This window comes from Vigna unguiculata, chromosome 8 (assembly GCF_004118075.2).
Source record: "Vigna unguiculata cultivar IT97K-499-35 chromosome 8, ASM411807v1, whole genome shotgun sequence".
NCBI lineage: Eukaryota > Viridiplantae > Streptophyta > Magnoliopsida > Fabales > Fabaceae > Vigna > Vigna unguiculata.
Genome location: NC_040286.1, coordinates 13,773,233 through 13,801,196, shown reverse-complemented (window position 1 = coordinate 13,801,196; position 27,964 = coordinate 13,773,233). Strand labels below are relative to the sequence as shown.

Below are 27,964 nucleotides of genomic sequence, written 5' to 3'. Positions count from 1 at the left end.
AAAATATTTCTTAAACTATAACCAAACATTGCCATGTTTGCAAGTACCAAAAATATATCCAAGCCAATTAAAAGTTATGATTTCTCTCAGCCAACACCCCTAGAAGAAAATTCATCGAAAAAAATTGCCTACTATAATAATAAAAGTTTAAATCTGATAAGATAACATAAGAAGAGATTTTGCATGTTGATAAAAAGAAACAAGCTGGGGTAGAATTCGACGAACCCAAATAGGCAAGAATTAGATGAATTGGGGCAATAGGTTAAGGAGAAAATGTCGTTAAGGTCAACCTTGCACTCTCTGGAAGCACATGTCACAACTTGAAGATGATGGACAAAAGAAGAAAAGGGAGTATGCAACACTCGAAGATGGTAGAGGAGGTGAGCCCCTTCGCCCCATCGTGGAGAGAGAACGATGAAACTTAGACGAGTGAGTTCTGATTCAAGAAGAATTGAGTTTAGATTGAAAGAAGTGGAAGAGAGAACAAATTAATTTAGTGATAATTATTCCACTATAATTGTATGTGTTCATTATTTCTTAATTACTCCAGATGATTATTGAGTGAGAAATACTATTAGGTTACTGAAATGGTCGAGGAGTTAGGGAACCAAATTATCACAGTAGAGGGGAATGAAAATATACCCAAGTCACGCACTTTTTTTATTTCTACAAGTGATGGTGAAGGAATAGTAGAAAGCGAAACAGATAAAGTCGTTCAAGACAGCAGTAGTAACACAAAAGCAAACCAACATCAAATCGTAGGAGGAGAACACAACCATATGAAACTCATCAAAAGAATGACAATCAACCTAGAATCATTGATTCAGAGAACTAATCTGACGAAGGGGGAGACAAGCTATAGAATGACAACTAATCAAAATATTTCAATGGCCAATAGCTTGGAATCTAATCCTCGATAGAGGAGTGAGTAATTATTTATCTAATATAGACATTTATAATTGCAATAAATTGTTTTGGATGAGGAATAACTCTGTAGAAGCTCTTAATCTATGGAAATTAGGGAAAGATATAGGTTTCACACATGTAGGGGAGTAAGATAACATAATAAAGCGAATTAAAGAGATGGAAGTGAGGGACAATAGTATTAAAAAAAACAGAGGAAGGGGATAAAGTTAAGACCCAATGAGGATCATAAGTTTTAATACTAGAGGCTTAGGAGGGGTTGAGAAAAGTAGATACTTAAGAGACATTATTAGAAAGGAGGAGGTAGATGTGGCATGTATCCAAGAGACTAAAATGACTATTATAACCAGAGAGAACTGTTAGCCAATTTGAGGAGATATTAATATAGATTGGTTGCACAATGGTGAAGAAAATGGAACTTATCAAGAGTAGGGGGATGATGAAAATCAAGTATGGTGCATGATTGGAAACTTTAATGCAGTTAGGAACCCGAATGAAAGAAAAGGAATATCTCAAGTAGGTACTAGTAGAAAAGAAATAGAGGAGTTTAATAATTTCATTGAATATATGGATCTTTTGGAAATACCTATGGCAGGGAGATCTTTTACATGTTATAAAACAAACGGGACTACAAAAAGAAAATTGGATAGAGCTTTAGTTTCACAAGATTTGTTGGACTTGTGGCCTAAAAGTAAGTAGTATGTTATGGACATATTTGTCTCTGATCATTGTGCCTTAGTAGTAAAACTTTCTAGTACTGATTGGGGTCCCAAAACTTTTCGATATATAGATGCTTGCCATACAGATAGGGGTTTCTCAGATTTTGTTAAAAAATCATGGGATAAGCATAACGTAGAAGGAAATGAAATTTGGAGTTTAAAGGAAAAACTCAAATCATTAAAACGGGAGTTAAGAATGTGGAACAAGGAGATTTTTGGACATGTTGGTAGTACTAAGGAAACGATCATGTTAACCATAAGTGAGCTTGACAAAAAGGATGAAGAGTTGGTCTTAGACGAAAAAGAACGAATAAAAAGAAAACATCTTTTTCCCAATTGAAGTTGATGAATTTTAGACAAGAGATGATAGAAAAACAAAAATCAAGGTCAAAGTGGGCTGCAAGAAGTGGATCTAAATACAAAGATTTTCAAAGGTTAATCAATTGGAGGAGAATGCAAAATATGATCAAAGGCACTAAGATAGGAGGTGTATGGAATGAGGTTCTAGTTAAAGTTAAGAAAGAAGTAAAAAATTTCTACAAAAATAGGTTTATAGAAAAAAGGGATATCAAAGTTAGGATGGTCAATATTGACTTCTCATCGATTAGCAGGGAGGATAATGTTCTACTAATAAAGAGATTTTCAGAGGATGAGATCAAGGCAGCAATTTGGGATTGTGAAAGTAGTAAAAGCCCATGGCCAGATGATTTTAATTTTAACTTTGTTAGACAATTTTGGGATACCATTAAAGTAGACATAATAAAGGCAACTAATCATTTTCATAGTTGTGGGAGGTGACCAAAAGGATGTAATGCATCTTTCATCACTTTAATACCTAAAGTACAAAATCCACAAGGGTTGGAAGAATACATGCCTATATCTTTAGTGGGGTTGGTGTATAAGATAATATCAAAAATTCTAACTAAGAGACTGTTGCAAGTTTTACACAAAGTAATTCATAATAAACAAGTTGCTTTTAAAGGGGAGGGGTTTATTAGATAGTGTGGTGGTAGCAAATGAAGTTGTTGAAGAGGTGAGGAGGAAAAAAGGAAGATGCATTATAGTAAAAGCAGACTTTGAGAAAGCATATGATTTAGTCAACTGGGACTTCCATTATATACATGCTAGAAAGATTAGGTTTTTGTTCCGTATGGAATAAATGAATTAGGGCATGCTTAGAATCGTCTTCTATCTCAATTTTAGTTAATGGTAGCCCAACATACCAGTTTGTACCTAGCAAAGGATTAAGGTAAGGGGATCCCCTAACTCCTTTTTTGTTTCTCATAGTAGAAGAAGGATTAGCAAGGGCAATTAGACAAGCTGAAAGTAAAGGTATATTAGAAGGTATTAGCGTGGTAAACAAAATTATTGTGGTGAGTATGATCCAGTTTGCTGATGACACTATTTTTGTTTGCAACGATGAAACTAGAAAAATAGTGGCTATCAAGAGTGTTCTCAGGTGTTTTGAACTAGCATCTAGACTTAAAGTGAATTTTTACAAAAGTAAGCTAGGGAGTATAGGAGTTTCTCTTGTCATGGTTAAAAGATTTTTTTGTAGTTCTTAAATGTAGAACTATGAACATAGCATTTACATACTTGGGCTTACCAGTAGGTGCAAATCATAGGAAGAAAGAGTTTTGGATGGGCATGATCATAAGAATTAGGAAGAGACTGGCAAGAAGGAAAGGAAGATATATATTGTTTGCAAGGAGGGTTACATTAATAAAATCGGTGATATCTTCTATTTTGTTGTATTATATGTCTTTATTCAAGATGCCAATGAGTGTGAACAATATTATTACAAGAATACAAAGAGAGTTTTTATCGGGTTAGGGCCACGAAGGAAGGAGGATTGCATGGGTTAAGTGGGAAAATATATGTAAAACCAAGGAAGAAGGTGGGTTAGGTACAAAAGATTTAAGAATGTTTAACATGGCTTTATTGGGAAAATGGAAGTGGAGGTTAGGAAGAGATGAACCAGGATTATGGAAAGAAGTATTATTATCAAAATATGGTTCATGGAGAGCACTAGATAGAGGAATAGATGGAAACTATGATTCATGGTGGTGGAGAGATATTGGAAAAATATGTGGGGGAAGACAAATAACAAGTTGGTTTGATAGGAACATAATATGGAAAACGAGAATAGGAAATAAAATAAAGTTTTGGGAAGATAGGTGGGCTGATGAAACCCCTCTTAGAGATAGTTTTCCTAGGATGTACACAAATTCTATTCTAAAGGAAGCTACTATGGAGGAAATGGGTGTTTGGAATGGTGATTAATGGATTTGGAAACTTCTACGAAGAAGAGAGTGGTTTGAATGGGAAAAACCTATGGTCACTACCTTGTTGCATAATATACAAAGGAATAGTCCGTGTAAAGAGAGGGAGGATGAGTGGTTTTGGAAAGGAGAAGATAAGCAAATGTATAGTGTGAAGTTAGCATATAAGACTTTGCAAAATGGAGATATAAGGCAGGAGAATGCAATGTTTGGTCTTTTCTGGAAAGTTAAAGCCTTGCTTATAGCCCAATTCTTTGCATGGCGAGTTATCTCTAATAGAGTGGCAACATATGACAATTTACAAAGAAAGGGTGTACTTTTGAGTAACAATACCTGTGTGATGTGTGGAATTAATGTAGAATATGTTAGCCATTTGTTCTTTAGTGGTAAGGTGGTTGCACATGTTTGGAAGATGTGTGACTTATGGGTGGGACTGTCATCTGTACATCATAATATAGTAGTTTCACACTTCATTCGATTTGAACTCCAAGGTATGAATAAAAATTGCAACAAATTATGGCGGTGTATATGGGTGGCCATTATATGGTGCATTTGGAATCAAAGAAACAATATCATTTTTAGAAATGCTAGGGTTGATGTTGATGAAGTGTTCACTCTAGCCTAACTTAAATCATGGTCTTGGATAGTGTACAAAAATCCTAAAGCATTATTTTCATACTCTGATTGGTGTTTGTGCCCAACCATGTGTTTAATCTTTGTGCCTTTAGTAGATATTAGGATCTTCTGTTTAGGTTGGTGGTGGACTCATTTCTTATCCCTGTATTAGTAGATTTTTATATTATCTGATGGGGTGGAGACGTGAAGGTAATGTTCTAATGGAGCTTGGTGGAGACATGAAGCTCCAAGTGCAGTGAAAATGATGGAGGAAGCATGGAAGAGTGGAAGGCAAGTTTGTAGGCTCTTGCTTGCAATGGATAGGTGAAAGGATGAATGATTTAGAGGTGGTTCTAGCCTAGGAAGGGGATTAGAGGTAAAGAGAGTAAGCTCTCTAAAAGATGACTCTCAAGTGACAATAGTGAGGAGTGTTCTCAACTCAAAGTGTTTATTGCACAAAAATTCAAGAGTGATACAAATGAGTGAATTTTTGGCTTTTATATGAAGCCATTTGCACATGAGAAAGGAGAGCCATTGGATGGAGTGGGCCTTGATCTTGGACGTTGATGAAGGCTTGGAGAAGGAGGTAATGTCACGCCCCTTGGATCTTGGCTTGAAGAACAAGAAGGGTTCTTGGCCTTTGGATGTGATGACCAACCTTAGTCAAACCATGAAGCAAAGGAGCCTCCTTGTATTGCCTTGATAGTCTCAGCCATGCATGAAGAGGAATGGGCCGAGCCCAATTTGCACCCCATCCTATGTTCCTTTCATGTCTTATGTATTATTGGAAAGCAAAGCCTAAACATTGTCCCAAAATAAATTCTATTCTACTGCAATTACATGTAATCCTTCATATCTTGGTGATTTCCTTAACCCATGTGAATAATGTGTGGAACTTTGGTCTTGATGGTCATTTAGAGGAATACCCATTTGAATCTTTCTCATCATAGACCTTGTTGTTGGGCCTCTCAATGGGCTTCCACTGGATGTTGGGCTTGAAGGATCATGTATGCTTGGTGGGATCACATCATGTTCTTTGTTTACAATAGGTTAAGAATGAAATTCTATGTGTACGATGTTCTGTTGCTTAAGTCTTGTTTGGTTTTTGCATAGTAAGAACCTACCAGGATAGCAAGAATAATTATATTGACATGACTTGTTTTTTTCTAGTATTGGAATCTATACTGGTGTGTGTTGTTATGCTTATGATTCTATGCAGGATCCATACTAGCATTAATAGTGGTAGATCAAATTCATGTTCTAGTCTCCTTTTTTATTATACTTTTTTCTTGTAATTTGGTAGGTAACAATTATGGGAGAGAAAGATATATGGTTTAGATTTGTTCTTGTTATTTTTGTTTCTTCCTTCTTTGTTTTTTGTATTTGGGTTGGGACAACCCTACTACCCCTATTAATATATTTGTTATTGCTTATTAAAAGAAAACAACTTAAATAAGCTAACTTTTAATTATGAAAGATCTGCATTTAATCATCAATGTGAATCTTTATCTTTATGTCATTTTTGCTTAAAGAAACAATTAAATAAATATTTGCTAACATCACAATTTATTGAAGTTAAACATAACCACATAAGTTCTTTTGTTTCTTTTATTGAAGTTAAACATAACCACATAAGTTCTTTTGTTTCTTGAAATAGATAAACATATGACCGTTTTTTCATAAAAACGATTTAAACATAAACAACATATCCATTGATAGAATCATTTAAAATATTCAACTTTATCTAGAAAATAATATTTAATTATTACCTTTATATTAAGAAAGTATAAGAACCATTAGACAAGGTTCAATATAACATCGATTTTTAGACTGTTTGTACCAAGATGAAAAAAACTATTGTATGGTACATAATTTACTTCAAATGTAATAAAAATATACATTAAAATGTTCAAGTACTACTAAGCACATTCAAACATAACTCTTAAAGTGTTTGTTATCACTAAAACTTTTGGATGCTCTACTAGAGCTGGATCGTCTACCGAGTTTCTAAAGATTAGATTATTTATGGTTTCAACATTCTCTATAGCTATAGCATGGTGAATTAGAATAAATGTTTGCTAATACCATCTAGGTGAAGCTTCTCCTCATATGCAAGGCCATTGTGTTAGCCCTAACATCATAATATAATATAATATAATATAATATAATATAATATAATATAATATAATATAATATAATATAATATAATATATATATATATATATATATATATATATGCAAAAGTAAAAGTACAAATAGATATAATACTTCTAAGATAATATGATTAGCTTGTAATAAATATTGTAATAAATATTGCAATGATCTTGATTTAAATAAAATTGGACAAGCTAGTCAAAGTAAAATGAATTAATCTATGTGAGAACGAGGTCCCAAAGCGCATTAATTTTTTTTCTTTCCTTTCTTATTTTTCTCTTTCAATTTTTATTTTTTCTTTTTCTTTTTCATGCTTTTTAATTTTATGTTTTCTTTTTATTTCACACTACACTATCCTCTAACTTCTGTCTTCAATTATGATTTTATTTCTCATATATTTTTCAAGTAAGAGATCCTACCAACTATAAGGTTAATTAAGTATAGAGGATTCTTATCCAATCATAATTCAATTTAAAGTTCTATTTCTTCTCTAAAATCTCCTTACTCTTAATTATTTAGCTCTACATGTTAGTATTTTAAGGTTTTCGTGGTCTTATCTATTAAAAAATATTATTCTTTCAACTCGTTTATCCTTTAATTTGTATTCTGATTATTTTGACGATATTTCACTAGGTCTTTAATTTTTTGTGTTTTTTAACTCTTTATTCTCGGGACTCAAGCGATTGGTTGGTAAGGAAACTATTTTGTAATGACATCGTCGTCGTCTTGTATGTAACTTTTTTCATATAATTTTAATGGATATGTAAACAATCAATAGTACAAGTTTAAGAGGTAGTTTTAGATACATTTATACATCTTATTTATAAATTCTTAGAATATTTACTTAATATCTTTTTTATTGAAATTAATTTTTAAGAAATTTTTCAATTTCAGAAATATCTTTCATATAAAGATAAAAATATATTTAATGATTATTTAGATTTAAGAAATCAAAATTAAAATATTATAAATATTTGCATTTTGATTTATAAAATAAAATAAAATAGCAAGATAATTCATATAATATATCTTTTATATTTTCAAAACTCTTAATAATCTCAACGTATCTTTTAGAAAAGTTTTAGTTATGTAAACCTTTTTTATTTTCATTTATTATTTTAAATAGTAGAATTCTATTATTGGGTTGTAGTTTATTATTCGAGTGTTACAAAGACAAATAAGCTTACTCCCAAGAAAAATAATACAGAACATATTTTTGAATAAGAAAATTATAAATGTGAAAATATTAAAATTGAAACAGTTGACAAAGATTAACGAAAAAAATAACACATAAAATTAAACAATAATCCATATTTGTTAACCTTTCGTTTAAATAACTTAACTAATAAATTTGTGTCTTGTCCTACACTTATGTTGGTTTCCATAAATGATTTTGTTTACACATATCTCAACCAATAATGAATGTGTTTGTTAAATTTCTATTACACAAATATTATTTTAACATTACATGAATTTGTGTCTATGTGTGCCTAAAAAAATTTGTTAACATAATATTTTTAAGTTAAATTACGATTAAGAAGCTACATCATGAATATATTTTTACGATATTGTTAATTATAAATCGTGCATTCCACTTAAAAATAAAAATAAAAAATATAATATATTGAACAAATATAATTCCAGTAATTAAGAAAATCTGGAGTAAAGAAGACAATAGAAACCCGTGGCTTCCTCCGTCGGACCACACTATAATATATAATGTGAATAATGACAATACTACAATTATAAGAACAAGACACTAATAAGGACAAACTATATGAGTATAAGACGCTAATAAACATTGCCATGACATATATGTTAGTGATTTGTGAAACCTAGAAAACATTTGTGTATGTTTCAAATTCATCATCGTACAACATGGCGTCGAACACCAAGAACAAAGTGTTTGGTTCAGAAGAAGCTTCAGCGATGGTTGAGGAACTGAGAGCAGCGTTTGATTGTGGCAAGACACGTGGCTGCGAATGGAGAAGTTCCCAGTTGAAGGCTCTCATCAAGTTGAGTGAAGAACATGAGAAAGAGATTGTTCAAGCTCTTCACTCAGATCTCTCTAAGTCTGAAACTGAAGCCTTTGTGCAAGAGGTACTAATCTTCTTTCTCCAAACTATAATTTATTTTATTGCTTCTAGAAATTTATGTGCCTTTAGGTTTTCGGTTTCTATTATTTTGTGCTCTAGAATTTTAGATTGAAAATATAATAGTTTTATATTTTTTATTATAATCACTAGTGCATACCTTAATGATTTATGTACAAAATTATCGTTTATATCTTTTCATAGACGATATTTTTTCTAAAACCTATCGTCTATTAAATATTCATAATTAATAGTTCTTGCTAAAAATCATCGTTTATAAAAATATATAGATGACTGTTTTTGTTAACCATTACAATAGTCTTAAAATGAAATTTTCTTACAATAGCTTGATAGACAACATTTTTTAACTATCAATGGTGTCCTAATATAATCATCGTGTATAGTCTTTGTTTCACCGATGAATGTTCCCCAATTTCAAGTTTGTTATGATAATATGTTTATAATCAATTGTCACATATTAGGTATTGTTCGCTTAAAACTTAAAGCTTTTGATTCTTAAAATATGTCTTAAGGAGTTAAAAAAATGAGGTGTATTTAAATTATATTTAACTTTAAATTTTAAATGATGTAATTTTATTTGGCAAAATAATTTTTAAGAATATCTTAAGCATATTAAATATCTTTATGATATTTTAAACAAATATGATTATGATTCATGTAAATCAAGGTCAAGAAAACATATATTGATGCATATAGAATTTATAAATTGAATTGGTATGGTAAATTTGTACAACATTTTTAAAAATTAAAAGGGGTGTAAATTAAAATAGGTGATGTGATGAAAGGACAAACAATACTATAAAAGCATTACAAGAACAATATTATAACCCTTTTTTCTAATTCAAATATTTATTATCTGCATCCTGCGATATATTCCTAGGAAGGAAGATGACATTGAAAAAAGACCAAATTCATTATAGAAATGAAAGAGAAAAAAAATGAACTGATTGACATTAATTAACAAATATTTTAACATTGATGGAGAGAAGAGATTGTGATTTTCTTTCAACAACATCATAGTATCGAATATTATATTTTATTAGTGTTATTGTTTCTGACGATTATAATTTTAATATTAAAAAGAAATATTAAATTTTTATTAACACATCTAATATTAAATATTTTAGGAGACACAATTAATACTTTTTAAGAGAGAGAAATGTATTTATTGTTATTATTTCTTTTTTAGGTACTTTTATATTCTTGTTGGTATCCTAAGTACCGACAAAATGTCAAGTGATGAATGGTTTTAGGGACCATTCCTTTGTTATCCTCTAGGGCCTTACACTTGAATTTTATTTTATTTTTTTTTGGTGGAAATTCGATTATATCAAGAAAACTTACTACTACTTAACTTTCTGGAAATTAAATATTTTTTTCTTAAACAACAAGAAAAATAAAGAAATTTGCCAATATAATGGCTCCATATATTTTCTCCTAAATGACTACAATTACTAATGCGAGTAAAATATTTACTAGTTTTCCTACACCTGTGAGTCTCAATTGATACTCATGGATATTTCTAAAATATACATATATTTTACTCTTTTTAAAATAAAATTATCTAAAAATACTCTAAAAGTATAAACTTGAGTACACTATAATCTAAAAATACAAATCTAAAAAAAATTACATTATAAAATATAAGTTTAAATAAAAATAATATCTCTAAATAAATTTTAACGGGAAAGGCTAAATAAAAATGCACAATTTAATAAAATCATAATGTTTTTCGTAACAATTTCGCTTTGGGTAAGGATGCCAACAGAGCGAGTAGGGTGCGAGTATGTGTAGTAGTTCTTTCGTACCCTACCTATTGGATAAATATCCGTCACGTACCCGTACTTATGCTTGTGTGGGTATCCGTTATGCGAGTACTCGTATATTTTCTTATTTATAGTACACGAGTACCTGCAAGTATTTACAAAAAGAAAAATTAAAATTTAATAAAACAATTTAACTATAAATTCAAAAAAAAATTACAATGCATAACCTTTAAAAATCTCAAACAAAGTGGAAATAACTCATTTAAATAGTGTTGAATGACAATTTACAAATAAAGGAAGATTTTCTAAAACCAATTGATAAAAAATAACTCATTCAACAATGTTTTAATAATTTTTTTTAATTTAAATTAGAGTATAGCGGTACGGATATCCATAGATACAAATACTATTATACTTGTACATGTCCCGTTAACATGCGAGTATCCATACCCGATATCCGCAGATATCCATTTTCAATATTCATTTCTACCAATTGCAGGTTTTATATATATATATATATATATATATATATATATATATATATATATATATGTGTGTGTGTGCGCGCGCGTGCGGTTACGGATTTTTTTCAGCTTTAAGTAACTAATCCTTGAATAAATAATATATAAGCAAAACTTGTAAACAACTTATATAGAAATTAATGATAAAATAATAAGAATGAAATAAGTTACTAACATTATCATTCATTATTTCTTTTAATATTATATATTAAGTCTACTTCAAATTTTGATGAGTCTGAAAATAAAAATTAATCCATGAAATGTAAGAATTAATTTATACTAATACGAATATTTAATTTATAGTGTTATATTACTATTTTTCTTTTATTTAGCTCATGTTCGATTTTGGACATACATAAAAGTTTTTAAAGTATTTGGACGTAGAATTGGATATTGATCTCAAGAGACATAAATTGTAAAAATATTTAGATTTGAATTTTTCATTTGATATTGTCAAAAAAATCCGTACCCGTGAATATTCGCGGATAAAATCTATAACGAGTAGGAAATGGATACCCGTGAATAACGGGTATCGGTATTTTTTATATATGCATGTTAACGGAGCGGGTACGGGTATTATAGTATTTGTACCTATGGATACTCGCACCCGCTATACTCTAATTTAAATTTAAAAAAAAAACATGATTAAAACATTAACACGTCAATTTTAAATGAGTTATTTTTTATCAATTAGTTTTAAAAAATCTCTATTTCTTTTGTAAATGGTCATTCAACACTGTTTAAATGGGTTATTCAAACTTTGTTTGAAATTTATGAATATTATGCATTGTATTTTTATTTGAATTTATGGTTAAAATATGTTGTTAAATATTACATTTTTTCTTTATAAATACCCACGGGTACCCGTGAATATTAAAAGAAAATGTGGATACCCGTTTAACGGATACCTACATGAATATGGGTACGAGTACGAGATGAATATTTATCCAACGGGTAGGGTACGGGAGAACTACTACTCGTACCCTACCCACCCCGTTTACATCGCTAATCTTACCCTTCATTTCATTTCATACTCTCTTACTAAGTGTCAATAAATAATATTCACCCACCCCTTTAAATTTTACAATTATTTATCTCCATATATTTTAAGGAGAGAAAATAATACCTACAACCTTCACTTTATTATTCACACCCCAAATACTTTTCAGAATTTTATATCATAGATGTAGTCATTTGATTATTGACAAAAGTGCAATATTCGAGTCACTCCATTAAAGCCAACGTAGTTTCACATACTTTTAAAAACATAAAAAGTTCAGTAAAAATTCAACAAACCCATTAATTTAATATTGATTATATGATTAATAACAAAGTATAAAAAATAATTTTATAAATATTGGTCTCATCGAACACAATGTCCATTTTGTCGAACAAATGCAAGCTTATAGATTCGTTGAACTGAACAACATAAGCTTATATATGCAAACAAACACAAGCAGTTTGGAATATATGCTTCATTTGAGTTTTTGCTCGGACAGATGACAAGTATACTTCATTTGATAAGATTTTTATACTTGGATATATGCAAGTGTGCTCACTTTGTTTAATAAGTTTTTGCTTGGACAAACAAAGTTGATATGTATTCTAGTCAGAGCATTCATAGTACACATTGAAAATGTATACATTCTTATTCTATATGTGCGAGGATTGCTCGTTTCTTTGTTCCTTTCAAGAGAATCTCACAATAAAGTATCCACATCAAGATCTCTTGACATTTTTAAAGTTTCTCCACACAAATTTTTTTTTTTGAAAATATGTTTTACACATAAAAGGAAAAAATTTACTCATCCTTGCCTTGATAAGTCATGCTATGTATCAAAAGAGTTGCATAAAGAAACTACACACATTTGATGCACACATGGAGAACATATAATATGTCTACACACTTGAACTTCGTTAGACTAAAAACAAAGAAGATGAATTTATACAATTCTATCCAGGAAAGAGTACGATCGTTTATGAATTTGAATCTTCCAACGACACAACAAAAATAAATCAGAGAAGAGCACGTAATAAGACAAGGATGGAAGACGTCACAATCTAGTAGATCGATAAGTCAAGTGACGATTCACCACCAAGATGTTAATCTTTGATAAGAACCTGAAGCCTAAGCCAAGAACAAAGAGAACCATCTCTTTAATGAAATAAAATTCAATATATGACTAAAAGTGTCCACATTATTTTTTGGTACTTCTATATATAGGTACACAAGTTTAAGAAAACCTAAAACTCTAAAAGAAAGCAAAAAGCCCAAAAACATAGAAACATAAATTAACTTTTCTAAAAAATATTTTTCAAATGTGCTCATGATCTTCATGTTCTTTAAGTTTCCTTCTTCATGGCAATTATAAGCTTCAAGGAGACATGTTTTGATCTTCAACTTTGTCATAGATCTTTGAATAACAAATGTTCTTCCTCAAGTTCTTCTTATAGATGTTTATGAGATAATCCTTTATCATACCCTCCTTCTTGAAGATAATTTGTCCTCAAATTTGTACCACTTGAAGTTTAAGAGATAGTTCTTTATCATGAATGATGCACAATCGTACAACAGATCCAAAAGGATTTGCAATGAATCTTATTTTCTCATCTCTCTCTCTCTCTATATATATATATATATATGTATGTATGTATGTATGTATATGTATATATGTATATATACATATATACATATACATATACATACATACATACATATATATATATATATACATATACATACATATATATATATATATACATAGAAGAAAGGTTTTCAATGATGCTTACAAAAAATATCTTAACATTCTCGTGTTTCCAAGCTATCATTAGCTCCAATTTGTGAGAAAGAACATTATTTATGTCCATAACTTTCTAGAAAAGTTTTCTTAAACTTTTATTCATATTAGGATGATAACTCTTTCTTTATGAGCAAAATATGTGATCATTTAATCACAACATTTTTTTTATCAAGTTGTTCTTGCTAGGAGTAATTAGGTCCAAAGAATATTCATGCTTAGCCAAAAATGGTTGTTTTCAAGCAATGACATTTAACTTTTGAAAAAATTCAATAAACATCTTAGGTCCCATGCAAATAGTATCATGTAAAAAAAAGATGTCAATAAAAAAGGAATACATGATGCCTTTTAAAGTACTTTAACTTTGGTTAATTGAACTTTAAAAGGCTTAGACACAAAAAGTCTTTATGAATATGTTTTCCTTTATTGTAAACATTCACCGTAAAAATAGGTAAATTATATGGAAAGTATTTTCAATGATGTAGAATAACGTTATAAATACACAAAATATGAGTCATCAAAAGGTTTTGCTTTAAAAGGTGGATACATAAATTAGGTCTTGTAGAGACAGAATGGAAAGCTTGCAAATAGGTATAGATGGATCCCTTGTACAGAAAAGTGTCTACCTAACTTAAAGGTGATATACCCTAAATGGGGGCTTCTCTTATGGTTCCAATTCACTATAGATGGGCTTAGACCAAGCATTTCTTTAGAGAACTTTATGATCCTATAAAATACATTCATTTTCATGATCCTCCCATATGGCATTGACCTTTACTTTGAAGGGTTTAGAGGAGCATGCATGAATGAAAGTTGTGGGGGTATCATCATCTTCCATCATGATCTCCTTACCTTATAAGAAGGAGAGAAAGGTAGGAAACTAGCTTGTCCAAATTAAAAAACAAAAAAGGTAGTGCTAGGAGTAAGACTCTTAGACTGATGACCTACATACATAAACATATATACATATTACGAAAATCTTTTAATTTTTCTCAACATCTAACTATACATACTAATATGCTATTACTACATAATCATTCTCAAGGTGTTATGGTTAATCTCAACCTTGTAAAGTTGATGGTTGAAGATTTGTTGTTCACCTAAGGAAGGAGAAGTTATAGATGGTTTGATAGCCTAACAAACTCTCTCAAACTAAGAGGAGTAATATGAATTAGACACTTACCTTAGGAGTGTCTAAAAAACATTTTCCTTATTGTAAAAATAAACATTTATCTCTCTTTTTCTGTCCATGATCTTAGGAGTAATTAGAGTTGTCAATTTCGCTCACTCCACAAGGTTTGACCCTAACTCACATGGGTTGTGATAAAAAAAACTCATATGGTCAAATCTCAACCTTCAACTTAGGCTGGTCCATCTCGATATTCAGCCTAGGTAGGCCTGATTTGACCTTCAGCATGAGTGGGGCCGACCAGTCTCGACCTTTGCCTTGGGTCACACCAGTCTTGACCTTCAGCACTAGCTAACCGTCTTCACCTTTAGCCGGGCCGACCTTCTCAACCATCGACCTGATTTGGCCCAAACCTCTGATTAACAATGACATCGAATTTGGGTTAAGGCTGACTTGGTCAAATTTGGCCAAATTTTTGTTGTGGCCAACTCACCCGAATTCGACGAGATTTTGGCATGGCTAACTCGGTTGAATTTAACCAAATTTCTGTCAGGGCTGACTTAGCCAAAATTTGGTTCGGTTCGACTCGGTCTAATACGGTCGAGGTAAACTTAGTCGAATTTGACCAAATTTTGATTAGGGTAAACTCGACCGAATTTCAATTGAGGCTCTTCCATCGAATTCGATCAAATTTCGGTTGGGTCCCTTTCGTCGAATTCAACTAAATTTTGATGAGGACAGATTCAGCCAAATTCGATCAAGTTTTAGTTAGGATTGACTTGGTCAAATTTAACGAAATTTCGATCAGAATCAACTCGACCAAATTTGATTAAATTTTTGTCATGATCAACTCGTCTTAATTATGTCAAATTTCATCCTAGAGAACTAAACCAAGTTCGATCGAATTTTCGTCAGAATCGACTAGAAACCAAAATTTAGTTGGGACAATTTCGATCAAATTTAACCGTTGAACAAAGCTAAATCAAATTTAATCCTGATATAAGAGTTTATATAATTTAATATATTAAAGCTGCCTGTATAATAACTACGGTCTAAAATAAAGACATCCAACATTAGTGTGAGATGATGATTCATAGCCATATTTGACCATCAAATAGTGTTTATATATTTCTAGTTTTAAATATTTACTTTTATATTTTTTTCTGAATAAAAAATATTTATAAAAAAATAAAAATAAAAGAACTATATCTACAGTAAACAGATCTAATTCAGGAACTAAAATGTATGTAAATCTAGTGCTAGTAATAAAGATGAAGCAGGAAAAAAAAATTCTTAATATATTATTAAATGATGTAACATCCCACCAAATATTGGTGCGAAATTTGGGCTTTTCAAATCTAAAAAGGACACAAGTAGTTTAACCAGAAAAGAAAGAGAAAGGTTGTAATCATAGTTTTTTCTTATAATTAGGAATGACTTCTGTACATGGCTTCTCATCCAAGCTTGCTTATTGACTTTCAGAGCTCAGTGTTTTCTTTACTTTTTGATATATATATTTATATATACAAAGATTATAAAATACGTTACGATAACTAATAAATTAGAGTTGCCAGACACGTAAGTATAGATGATATCGAAATAAGAAAATTTAATATGAAGTTTATGTAACACATTTACGATAACTAATACATTTTTTAAAATGAAAATAAATATTAAATAGTGTAAAATCACGGATGGAAATTAATATACAAAGAAAATCTTACTATCAATAACAGAAAATCTGATTTATATAGTTTGTTACATTTTAAACGTAAAACGTAATATGAGTTGAAATTGTAATTCCAAAAAAGCCATCGATAGTAAAAAAGAAGTCTTAGTGAAAAATTGTAATTCCAAAATTATATTTTGAATATATCTTATATTATTGAGGGGTCTTTCTAGGAGACGTAATATAGAGATTGAATGACGATCAGATCCGAATTAAAGAGATTAACATTACTTTTAATCTCATTATTTTAAGAAAATGTGTTACCGTCTTTTTCCGTTATATATATATATATATATATATATATATATATATATATATATATATATATATATATATATATTTTTTTTTTTTTTGTTTAGAGATGTAAAAATGGGTTTCAACCCGTGAGCCAATCCGGCTCACCACGGGTTTGAGTTAGGTTGGGTTGAGAAAAATTCAACTTTTGTAAAGTGGGTTGAACTCAACCCGGTTCACTTAACCTACGGGTTAAACGGGTTCGAGCCGGGTTGAAGGTGGGTTGACCCACTTAACCCACCAACATTTTTTTATAATTTTTTATAATTTTTTTAAAATATTTTTTTAATTTTTTTTAATTTTTTAATAATTATTTACTACTCCTATTATATTTGTTCACAATTTCATATTTTTAAATGCTAGAATTTAATTATATTTGAATAGTTTGAATGTTTAATTAATTTGATTGTCAAATTATATATGTTGATACTTTAATCTTTAACTATAATATGTACAGTAAATTACTGAAGTAACTGCCTTATAAACATTTTTTTCTAAATTAGTATGAAAAAAAATGTATAATTTTTTATTTATATTTTGTTGAATAGCATGACAGAAAATTTGTAATATTAACCATGCTTTCTTAGACTATATGGATACTTCATTAATGACCTTTATTATTATATTGTCACTTATGAAGATTATGTTTGCCTAGAAGTCTATTAAAAATAGAGAAAAATATGTTTTTGGAGTTTGATCCAAATTTGAAAACAGTCCCTGGTCGAAACTTAGTCACTGATTGATCTCTGTATTTTTAAAATCATTATTTTTAGTCTCTATTTTTGGACGATATTAAAAATAGCAAAAGGAGTGCCACATATTATTAAAAATACCGTTGAATATATAGATCATACTGTATTGGTTTATTATAAACCGATGAGTACATGCTTGAACTGTTAACCACGGTTAACAAAAACAAATGTTACTTAAAATAAATAAAAAAAATATAAAAGAGACCTATTATTTAGAAAAAATATATTCAAACAGCTATAGTATTAATTAAGTTTTAATTAATGAGTGAATTAAAATTAAATAATTGAAATATTTAAAAATTCAATTGATGAAATTAAAATGTTACATCTAAAATTATCGATCGAACCAATTAAACTATAAAAAAAATGAAGTCTTACTATTTCAATATAAATTGATAAAAAAATTCCATTTAAACCTAAAGTAATAGAAAACTAAGGAATTCCTAATCGATAACCAAACTTTTGTAAGATTCAACTCCCCCAAATGATCGAAACCAAACAAAACGTATGCAATGAACATTGCAGAAACAACTTCTAAAGGGACCACCAACTTCTTTGTCCTTTGCGCGCTTCCATCATGGTGTGGCCATACTCTTATCAAATAATTTTTATGAATTTTATTAAATAAATAGTAGAAACACGTGAGTTTGTCTAATTTTTTACTATCATAACAAAGAATTTATTATTATAATAAATATTAAAATAAAAAATGTTATTAAACTATAAAATCATTTTAAAAGTAAATAATTTCCAATAGTAAAATTATTTACTTTTAAAATTATTTTATTGTGTAGATGATCTTTTTATCAAAAGTAGTTTTCTGAATTTAAAATAATAATTAATAAATAAAATTAAAAAATTATATAAATCAAACGACAGATTTTTTTAATAGTATAGATAATTATAGAAATAAAAATATTATTAATTTATAAAATAATTTTATTACAAGTAATTGTTTTATTGTATTGATTTTTTTTATTATGATAATCATTTAAATTTTAAAAAATTGATAATAAAATTAAAAAAAATTGTGTGAGAGAATTCACCTTATTAATAATATAGATAAATAATCATTTTAAAGTAATTAAAATATAAATAAAATAAGTTTTTTTTTTACATGTATAAGTTTATGTTATGATTAAAATTAAAGCATATTTATTCTGTTTTAATTAAATTTTGCAATTATAAATTTTATGAATAATTTATGATGTGATGTAAAATTATTTTAAACTCTAAAAACAATATTTAAAGAAATAAATAAAAGAAGATTGATTAAAGTTAATGAATATTTAAGAAGATAAGTGAAGATAAGGTATGATTGATTGCTTGATAATACTTTTAGAAAATAATACTATGTGAAATCACGTCTTAGGATGAAATGTTGAATGTGAGAGCAAGTAATAATTTTACTCTTTTAGTTTTTCTTATTTAAAAATTGTTGTAAAATAAAGTTGTTTAGATTTATTTAAAATTTATATTTAATTTCAATTTAGAAGTATATAGTTACCAATTATTCACTGTTACAATTTTTAATTGTAATTAATTGTCCTAAAAATATGTTAAAACCTATTCATATCATTAATTAAAATTAATAAATGTTAAATGAATTAAATACAATTTAATAACGTCTATAGAAAACATTAAATATATTTAAAATCAACATGTCTAGTGAACATAATTAAAAGGTTAAATTACTCTTTTGGTCCCTTTATTTGTCATGAAATCTCATTTTGGTTCTTAAGTTTTTCGTTGTCTCAATTTGGTATTCATTTTCTTAAAAATGACTCAATTTGGTCCTTACCGTTAACTTTGACTAAACGGTGTTAAAGTCAACGCCATATGTCAATTTATGTTTTTTTTTTTTAATTTTTTTAATTTTTTTTTAAATTTTTGACACGTCACTTCGCAGTTGTGCCACGTGTCAAAGTGACTCAATTTGATCTCTATATTTGTTTTTAGTTTCAATTTAGTCCCAATTTTTATAAAAATGAAGCAATATTTTCCTTCCTTGACACTAAATTTACTTTTTTATAAATTTTATGGTGATATTCTTACTAAAATTAATGTTTTTATTAAATATTTTTATAAATATTTTAAATTAACTTTAAATTCTACATAAAACATTAGACTTTGATTTTGTTTTGAACTTGAAATTTAGTTCCTAAACTTATGTGTGACAAGTTATTTGATTTTTAATTTTTACTAAGTTTGTATAATATGATACACTTGATGCCTTTATATATAATGAAAAAATTGTTAACTTTTGAAATTAAGTTTGGGGTTTAACTTTGTTTAATAATAAAACTAAAAAAAAAACTTATTTAAAAATATTTCTACAAATATTTAATAAAAACGTCAATTTTATTAAGAATATCATCATAAGTTGTATACAAAGATTAGATTGAGTCTCAATCTAAGGAGGATAATATTGCATCATTTTTACAAAAATTGGGACTAAATTGAAACTAAAAACAAATATAAGGACCAAATTGAGTCACTTTGAGACGTGACACAACTGTGAAGTGACACGTGTCAAAAATAAAAAAATTCAAAAAAAAAAAAACAGAAATTGACACGTGGCGTTAACTTAACACCGTCTGGTCAAAGTTAACGGTGAAGACTAAATTGAGTCATTTTTAAGAAAATGAGGATCAAATTGAGACAACAAAAAAACTTGAGGACCAAAATAAAATTTTATAATAAATAGAGGAAAAAAAAATTTAACCTAATTAAAATTAAAAGAAAAAGTGCGGTCTACGCTCGAATACTTCTAAATAAACCTAACCAATGTGATTAATATTGTAAAATATTTAAAAACTGAAATAAAGTATGCTATTGATTTACAGTTATTATTCGCCTGAATTCTTCAAATCTGTCTTAATTAACATATCAAATAGTCATTATGTTTTAAGAATATGGGTAAAGCATAAACTGTAGTCTTATCATTATTTTATATTAATCAATAAAAAAGGCATATCAACAAAATAAGAAAGCATACAATAATAGTATCCTTGTTAACCATGATAAGTTGACAACATAGCATATAGCATATCATAGTAAATTAGTAAAGAAAGATATTTCCGCTTTAAGAAACATATATCACATATTTTATGATTAATTAATGCTAAGATAAATATAAATATAAAAATTCAAATTTTCATTTTATTAATATATTAATGTTTTATTAATCATAGTGATATTACCTTTTTGTGAAAAGCTTGGAAACCAAATAAGTTAAAAAATCTTGAAGGTAGTAAACCAGTTCTTTGTTTGTATTGTGTAAGCTATAAAATTGGATATCCTAACTCAACACTCCTCCACATCGTGTTTTTTTTTCTTCTTCCTTTTTTGTGGCGTCGTTTTGTCCGCAACACGCACAGCAGCAATGTCGTTTCAGGACTCAGACGAAACGACGTCCAAGGAGAGTGCGTTCGACGCGCCGGCGGCGTGGCGGCTCGTGATGGAGTTGCGTGGAGCCTTTGCTTCGGGCAAAACTCGCAGTTACGACTGGCGAGTGACGCAGCTCAAAGCGCTCGAGAAACTCGTCACCAATCACGAGCCGGAGATCGTCGACGCGCTCCGAAAAGACCTCGCGAAGCCGCCGCTGGAAACCGTCGCTTACGAGGTGCTGTTGGTTATTCCACTCTCGTTGTTACTCTCTGCGTTTTACTTTCTCTGTATTTCTGGTGCGTGTCACCTCGGTAGTGGAAGAGGAATGTTTCGAAAATTGTTCTTCACAGGTGGATTTCGTGATAGAGATTTTGTGCGGTTCATTTATTACGGTGACTGAGTGATGCCGTGTGTCACGACCTCCGATTCTTTTTTTTTTTCTTTTTTCTGAGCAATGCTTTTTGTGTGCAGTGTTGACGTGTTGCATAGAGTTTTTTTGGGGATATTTCTATTTATTTATTTTAGTTTTTTTGGAAGGGGTATAATTGAATTTATCGGTTGGTTACTTGTCTTTGTGATTGCGGTTCGCCTTTCTTTGTGGTGGTGGAAACGTTGCCGTTTGGGACTGGGTGGTTTGGTGTGAGCATTAATGGTGCACTCTTTTGCATTCCACTTTTAGGACGAGTCAATATGTGGGCCTCGGAGTTTTTTTGTGAGTCTAATACAGGTCGTTTTGGCTGTTTTAATTCATGGATTTTGTTAATGCCAGTACTTGTGGCTTAATCTAGACAACTAGAAACTGTGAATTGATCAAAAATAACTTTTTCTTATGCTTTTTTTTTTCAATTTGTTATAATAAAAAAATCAACCCATATACATATAGCGGTATGTGATTGGATGAGGAGATATTTATTCACAAGGGTAAATGAACCTTTATCATTTTTAGTTGGTTAAATGACTGAATTTGTTGCCACTACCGTTTAATGTAGAGCAGTCAAAGTGTTTACTTAAACTACTGTCACTGGATACGTTGTTGCAGGCCACTCTGTCCTTGGTCTATTCTGGTTTCTGATTTTATTTTTTTTTAATTAAATTGCGCGTTTGTGGTTTGTTGCTTCAAAACTGTTTACATACACAGTATTTTTGGGGTATGTGGATGAAGGGAAAAAGTTGGGAGAGAAGCTGATGATGTGATAATAATGTTAAGGGAAATGAAAAGGGTGATAGAGGATGAAAAGGGAGATAGGAAGAAAAATGATTGACAGCAAATTGTAAGAGAAGTTGAATGTATGAACACAATAACTTGTTCGGAAGCACTTTTATTCTTTCATGCGGTTGACAAAAGGGATTTCAGTTTAGTTGAGATACCTCTGGTTATAAAGTTACTAAATGGCGCATGCCCACATCATTTGATACTACTTTTTAAGTAAAAAACAATTCACACATGGTGTGCTTGTTGTGTGCTTGTTTAAGCAGGACAGTATGTGCCAATCAGGGTTAGCTAAACCGGTAGGATTGAGAAGTCATAAATGTAAACTGTTCAATGAAGTGCCTATATAAGCTTTCGTCTGAGACCTGTGGCTTGCCTGACATCCTTTATCTTAAAGTGGTGCATCCTCTCCTTTCACATTTGTTACCAAAAAATAGAAAATCTTTGCGTTTGGAGGAGATCCCGGGTGTGTTGGTGTATGACATCGTTATCTTTTTTAGTAACGGCAGACAATACTAATTACAGCTCTTGAAATTGCAATGATAATTTCATTGAGTATGGGCATATTAAATTGGCTCTTCCTATTTTTAAAATTTTGGACTTTGATATCTTAGGCTGCTCAATCCTTGCTATCATGTTTTTCAAACTTTCTCCACTTGATTTTGAATAAGGTTTTTAGGTTGATAATGTGTACGTTGATTTGAGATCTCCGATGATGTGCAATCAGGGTCCCGTGTATATCCAGTTATTAATACCCCTTAGATAGGAAAGAGACTAAATCTATTTTATCCAAGGAATACTGAATTTTTTTACAAATTAAGAAATAATATTTGCTAATTATTACTAACCAAACATTTTGGAGCCTTCAATAAGGACATGAATCTGAAAATGTAGAATGAAACCTAGTTTCCAGACTACTGCTTATTAAGTTGTTTCGATATTTTCTACAACGGTGTTAAGTATGATATTTTCCAACTTCTGGTGACTGGGGGTAGGTTTGTGTTGCAGATTGCTATGTTGAAAAACTCATGTAAAGTTGCGCTCAAAGAATTGAAATATTGGATATCTCCCGAAAAGGTATATTTATGTCAATTTCTTTGCTGATACTGTTCGACACAATTCTTTTTTATTTATCACATGAATTTCCCTTTATTGCAGGTCAAAACATCACTCGCAGCTTTTCCTTCTTCAGCTGAAATAGTATCTGAACCACTGGGGGTTGTGCTAGTCATCTCGGCATGGAACTACCCTTTTCGTATGTTAATATTTTGATGACCTTGTTTCATTTGCTTTTGAGCCGACTTCTCACATTTTTTCTTTCTTTTAAGCTCTTCAAAGTCTATAGTGGTGATAATATTACATTTCCATCTATCTTTCCAGTTTTGTCACTTGATCCAGTCATTGGAGCTATAGCAGCTGGTAATGCTGTGGTTTTAAAACCATCAGAAATTGCTCCAGCCACATCATCACTGATGGCAAAACTGCTGGGAGACTACATGGATAACTCATGTATTAGAGTTGTTGAGGGAGCAGTTGATGAAACATCCGCATTGCTAGAGCAAAAGTGGGACAAAATTTTCTATACAGGTTCTTGTTTGCAAGTCTTCTGTTTTCTTGACGGTTTATTAGAATCCTGAAATGACATTGTTTGTCTCATTGATAATTTAGCGACATACCGTAACTAACTTTTTTCAACTGTTTATTATTTGACGAAATCTGTGAGTCCCTCCAAATGACGTGGCCACGTAGATTTTACTCTATTATTATTATGAAAATGTTTTCGAATGAGGCATTTGCAAGCATTTTTCTTTTATTATACATAATACAAATTTTGATACTCCTTTTGGATAATTCAACAGGTGCATTCAGAAAAGAAAAAAAGAACATTATAATTTTTTTTTTTGGTTTTAGTTGCAAAAGATCAGTTTGAGCATAACATTTGTTCTTTAAGCTCCTAAAAATTCACATGCATGCTACGAAAACATCAATGTGGATTTTTTTTTTCTTTAGCCGATGGATAGTTTGATGCATGCTATTATCAGCGATCATACATATCCAATATTGCTTGTTTCTATTACTTTAACAAGTCTGATAACAATGAAAGTTTATATTCCTTTAGTTTGGTGGATAACAACGGAAGTATTTCATTTCTTAATTGTGTTTTAGGCTTCATAGGAGAGGCATCTACTCTATAAACTTTTATATAGCTGTTCTTGAAATTCTTCTTTCATTTCTATCATTTAGAAAGGGAAAACATATCATTCTCAACAGTGATTGGCAATGTTGTTATGGTTTAACGATTGCTGTAAAGATTGGAATACATATAGATAGTACTGTTATTGGTCTTGGTGATAGTTCAGATAACAATTTTGAGCAGTATCCCTGCTTATTGAAATATGCTCTGAAGCATATAGCCATATACCTTGTTGAATCGCATGATTTACATCAATTCTCAAGTTTAGGTCATATATCCTTTGGAAAACAGGATGGGAATTTGTTGACCAACATATTGAAGGCGTCTCAGTGATGGATAAGATAAATTTAAGTACAAACTTTGAAAAGCTGTATCTAATTGATACGCAACAGGAAATTTGTGTAAAATAATAGCTTATAGGTAGTATGGCACTTGATATAGCTCTAAACAATATATGGATAATTGATGATAAAGATAGTTTAGTTTTGACGCTCTTTGCTCTTGAGCATTATTCTACTTTCAATGGTTGAGTTGTGACCAAGTCCCCTTGTACTTCTTTTAAAATTTCGGATGCATTGACTGTGTTTGTAACCTGTAACATATTGTTAGACTATTAGTGTCAGTCTATTCAAGAAATCCAGTTTTGATTGTTTTTCTAGGATCTGATCCTGGATTTTCTGTTTACAAGGTTATTACAATGTGTCACGTGTAATTGTTGGATTTTTAGGTAATGGACGAGTGGCACGTGTTGTGATGGCTGCTGCTGCAAAACACCTTACACCGGTCGTGCTGGAGCTCGGAGGAAAATCTCCAGTTGTAGTCGATTCAAACATCAATTTAAAGGTATACCTTGTCATGTTTTATTTTTATCTGTTACTTGCCATCATTCTGACCTCTTTGCATTTTTTGATCTAAATTAATTTTATTTTGAATTGTCCAGGTAGCAACAAGACGAATAATTGCCGGAAAGTGGGGTTGTAATAATGGACAAGCCTGTATTTCTCCAGATTATATTATAACAACAAAAGAATATGCTCCCAAGTTGGTAATAAGTTTTTCCTGATTGTAATTTGAGAATTTTTAGTTTTCTGTTTGTTTAGTGCTGGTTGTCTCCTATTTCTAGGTGGATGCGCTAAAGACTGAATTGGAGAAATTTTATGGGAAGAACCCATTGGAATCAGAAGATTTGTCTCGTATTGTGAACTCCAATCACTTCAATCGCTTGAAAAAGCTCTTGGATGATGATAAGGTTTCTGATAAGATTGTTCATGGAGGTGAAAAGGATGAAAGCAAATTGTAAGTTCTGCATATGCTTTTCGGGGTTCTTTATGGAAAAACTCTTGGTTTAGTGAAACAGAATTGATATTGACTCTAGCATTTCTTCTTTTCTCAACATTTCAGGAAGATTAGCCCCACTCTTCTCTTGGATGTCCCACGGGATTCTTTGATTATGAGTGAGGAGATATTTGGTCCTTTACTTCCCATACTCACGGTAGGTGTTAAGACACCATTACGCCACACTGATTGTTTTGTGACATTTTCGTAAAAATCTTTTTAGTTTCTTTGGTTTCTTGCTTTTACCGTAGTGAGTAGTCTAATGAAAACAAATATGCAGAGTTTTTCAAATGGCTCTTTTTCTTGAAACAGGTAGACAAACTGGAAGAAAGCTTTGTTGTGATCAATTCAGGACCAAAGCCTCTCGCTGCATATATATTTACAAATAACAAGAAGCTCAAGGAGCTATTTGTTAGGAATATTTCAGCTGGCGGCTTGGTTGTTAATGACACTACATTACATGTAATTGTTTTATTGTTTTTACATTCTACCCTTGATACTTCCGATTCTTATGTGCAATCAGAACAGCAGTATAAGTTATCTCTTAAATCTTCTTCAAGACTAAATAAAGACTGGAGGCAATGCGGTAAATTGTATTACTGTAGAAGATTAAAAGAAAATAACTTCAAAATATTATCATAAATTCTTTTCGGATTTCATTATATGCACTAGGAGGTTCTTTAAATAGAATTTGTTGTTTCCAACCCATGCATTTGCTTTTTTTGGTTCATCATGAAATGAGTTTCTTCATATTAAATGTGGTTTTTCCGTTTACAGATACTCACATTTTATTTATTGTTCTAAAATATTATTGATTCTGTTTTCCTTTTGGGTTTTTTACCTGATGCAGCTTGCGGTTCATACTTTGCCATTTGGAGGAGTTGGTGAGAGTGGAGTGGGGGCATACCACGGGAAATTCTCCTTTGATGCATTTAGCCACAAAAAGGCAGTTCTGTATCGCAGTTTTATTGGTGATGCATCAGTTAGGTATCCACCATACACAAGTACAAAGCAAAGATTGCTAAAAGCTCTCATTGGTGGTGGCATACTTGGTATTATTCGTGCCCTGTTTGGTTTGTCCTAGGCTTTAATTTTTAGTATATTGGTATCTCTATGCTATTAATACTGCTTTCATTATGTCTTCCTTGTATTTTAAACTCCAGTAGACTTTACTCATCAACCATGAGTTGTGGATTAAAAGTAAATTTTATGTATATATTGCAATTCTTCATATCATTTGTTTTAAGACGCCTTGTGGTTATCATGTTCTATCACCTTCCATAGTAATAAACACTGATATTGGTATCTCTGTAGCAAGTTCTATAACGTCTTTTAATAACAGTGTCCCGTAATTAAAACTAAGTATGCTATTTAATTACAGCATCTTATTATACCGAATTGTTAATCTGGGTTACGTGCAAAGGATTCATCGTGTAGTAAGATACGGAATTGCGTAAAGCTTGATACTTTTTGTATACAATCCTCTGAATTTTTATCATAAGCTGCCAGTGAAAAGTTGATTTCAAAATGTATTTTTCTTTCAATGCGTATATAGGAAATTTCTTACAGATTAGTTATATGATTTCAAATATAAAAATCCAAGTTGCTCTTACGGGAATTGTGATATTTATTGTGCCAAATTGTTAATGGTCCACGTAAGCTAAGTGGAAGGCTCATTAAGATTTTATTATTTATTAGAAGTGTTTTGGGCTTTTCTATTTTAATTATAATGAGTTGCTTGTTGGATTTTTTCTTATAAATCTTAGTTGGTCTTATTTTGTTACTACTATGATCATATCTAGGATAAATGTATCACTTTCCTGTAATCATAAAGACAATGAATAATTTTATCCTTTCTTTGTGCTGCGCTTTTCTAGATTAGTAGTAGTCGCTTATCATTTTTTGTGCTTTCATTTTTACCTACCATGCTTCCCAAACCCTTTTCAAAAGATGTTGATGAATTATTTGAGACCATTTATGATCTCCTCACCTCCATGCAAGCTCACATGCAATCCTAGCATACTAGTTGTCAACTTCT

At 30.4% G+C, this 27,964-nt stretch overlaps 1 protein-coding gene across 2 annotated transcripts; it reads left to right on the top strand.

The window, feature by feature from the left end:
* Positions 1-8,542: 8,542 nt before the first annotated feature.
* On the top strand, positions 8,543-27,233 carry LOC114194483 (aldehyde dehydrogenase family 3 member H1). 2 transcript variants are annotated; one of them, XM_028084737.1, is made up of 10 exons: positions 8,543-8,794; positions 23,406-23,474; positions 23,556-23,652; positions 23,778-23,984; positions 25,319-25,434; positions 25,532-25,636; positions 25,715-25,887; positions 25,993-26,083; positions 26,239-26,388; positions 26,777-27,233. In XM_028084737.1, the coding sequence occupies exons 1-10, from the start codon at positions 8,573-8,575 to the stop codon at positions 27,008-27,010; spliced, it is 1,464 nt and encodes a 487-aa protein (XP_027940538.1). In that variant the 5' UTR covers positions 8,543-8,572; the 3' UTR covers positions 27,011-27,233. The 2 variants fall into 2 exon arrangements, with proteins under 2 accessions (XP_027940538.1, XP_027940537.1); XM_028084736.1 differs by lacking the exon at positions 8,543-8,794 and adding an exon at positions 21,082-21,422.
* The last annotated feature ends 731 nt before the right edge of the window (positions 27,234-27,964 follow it).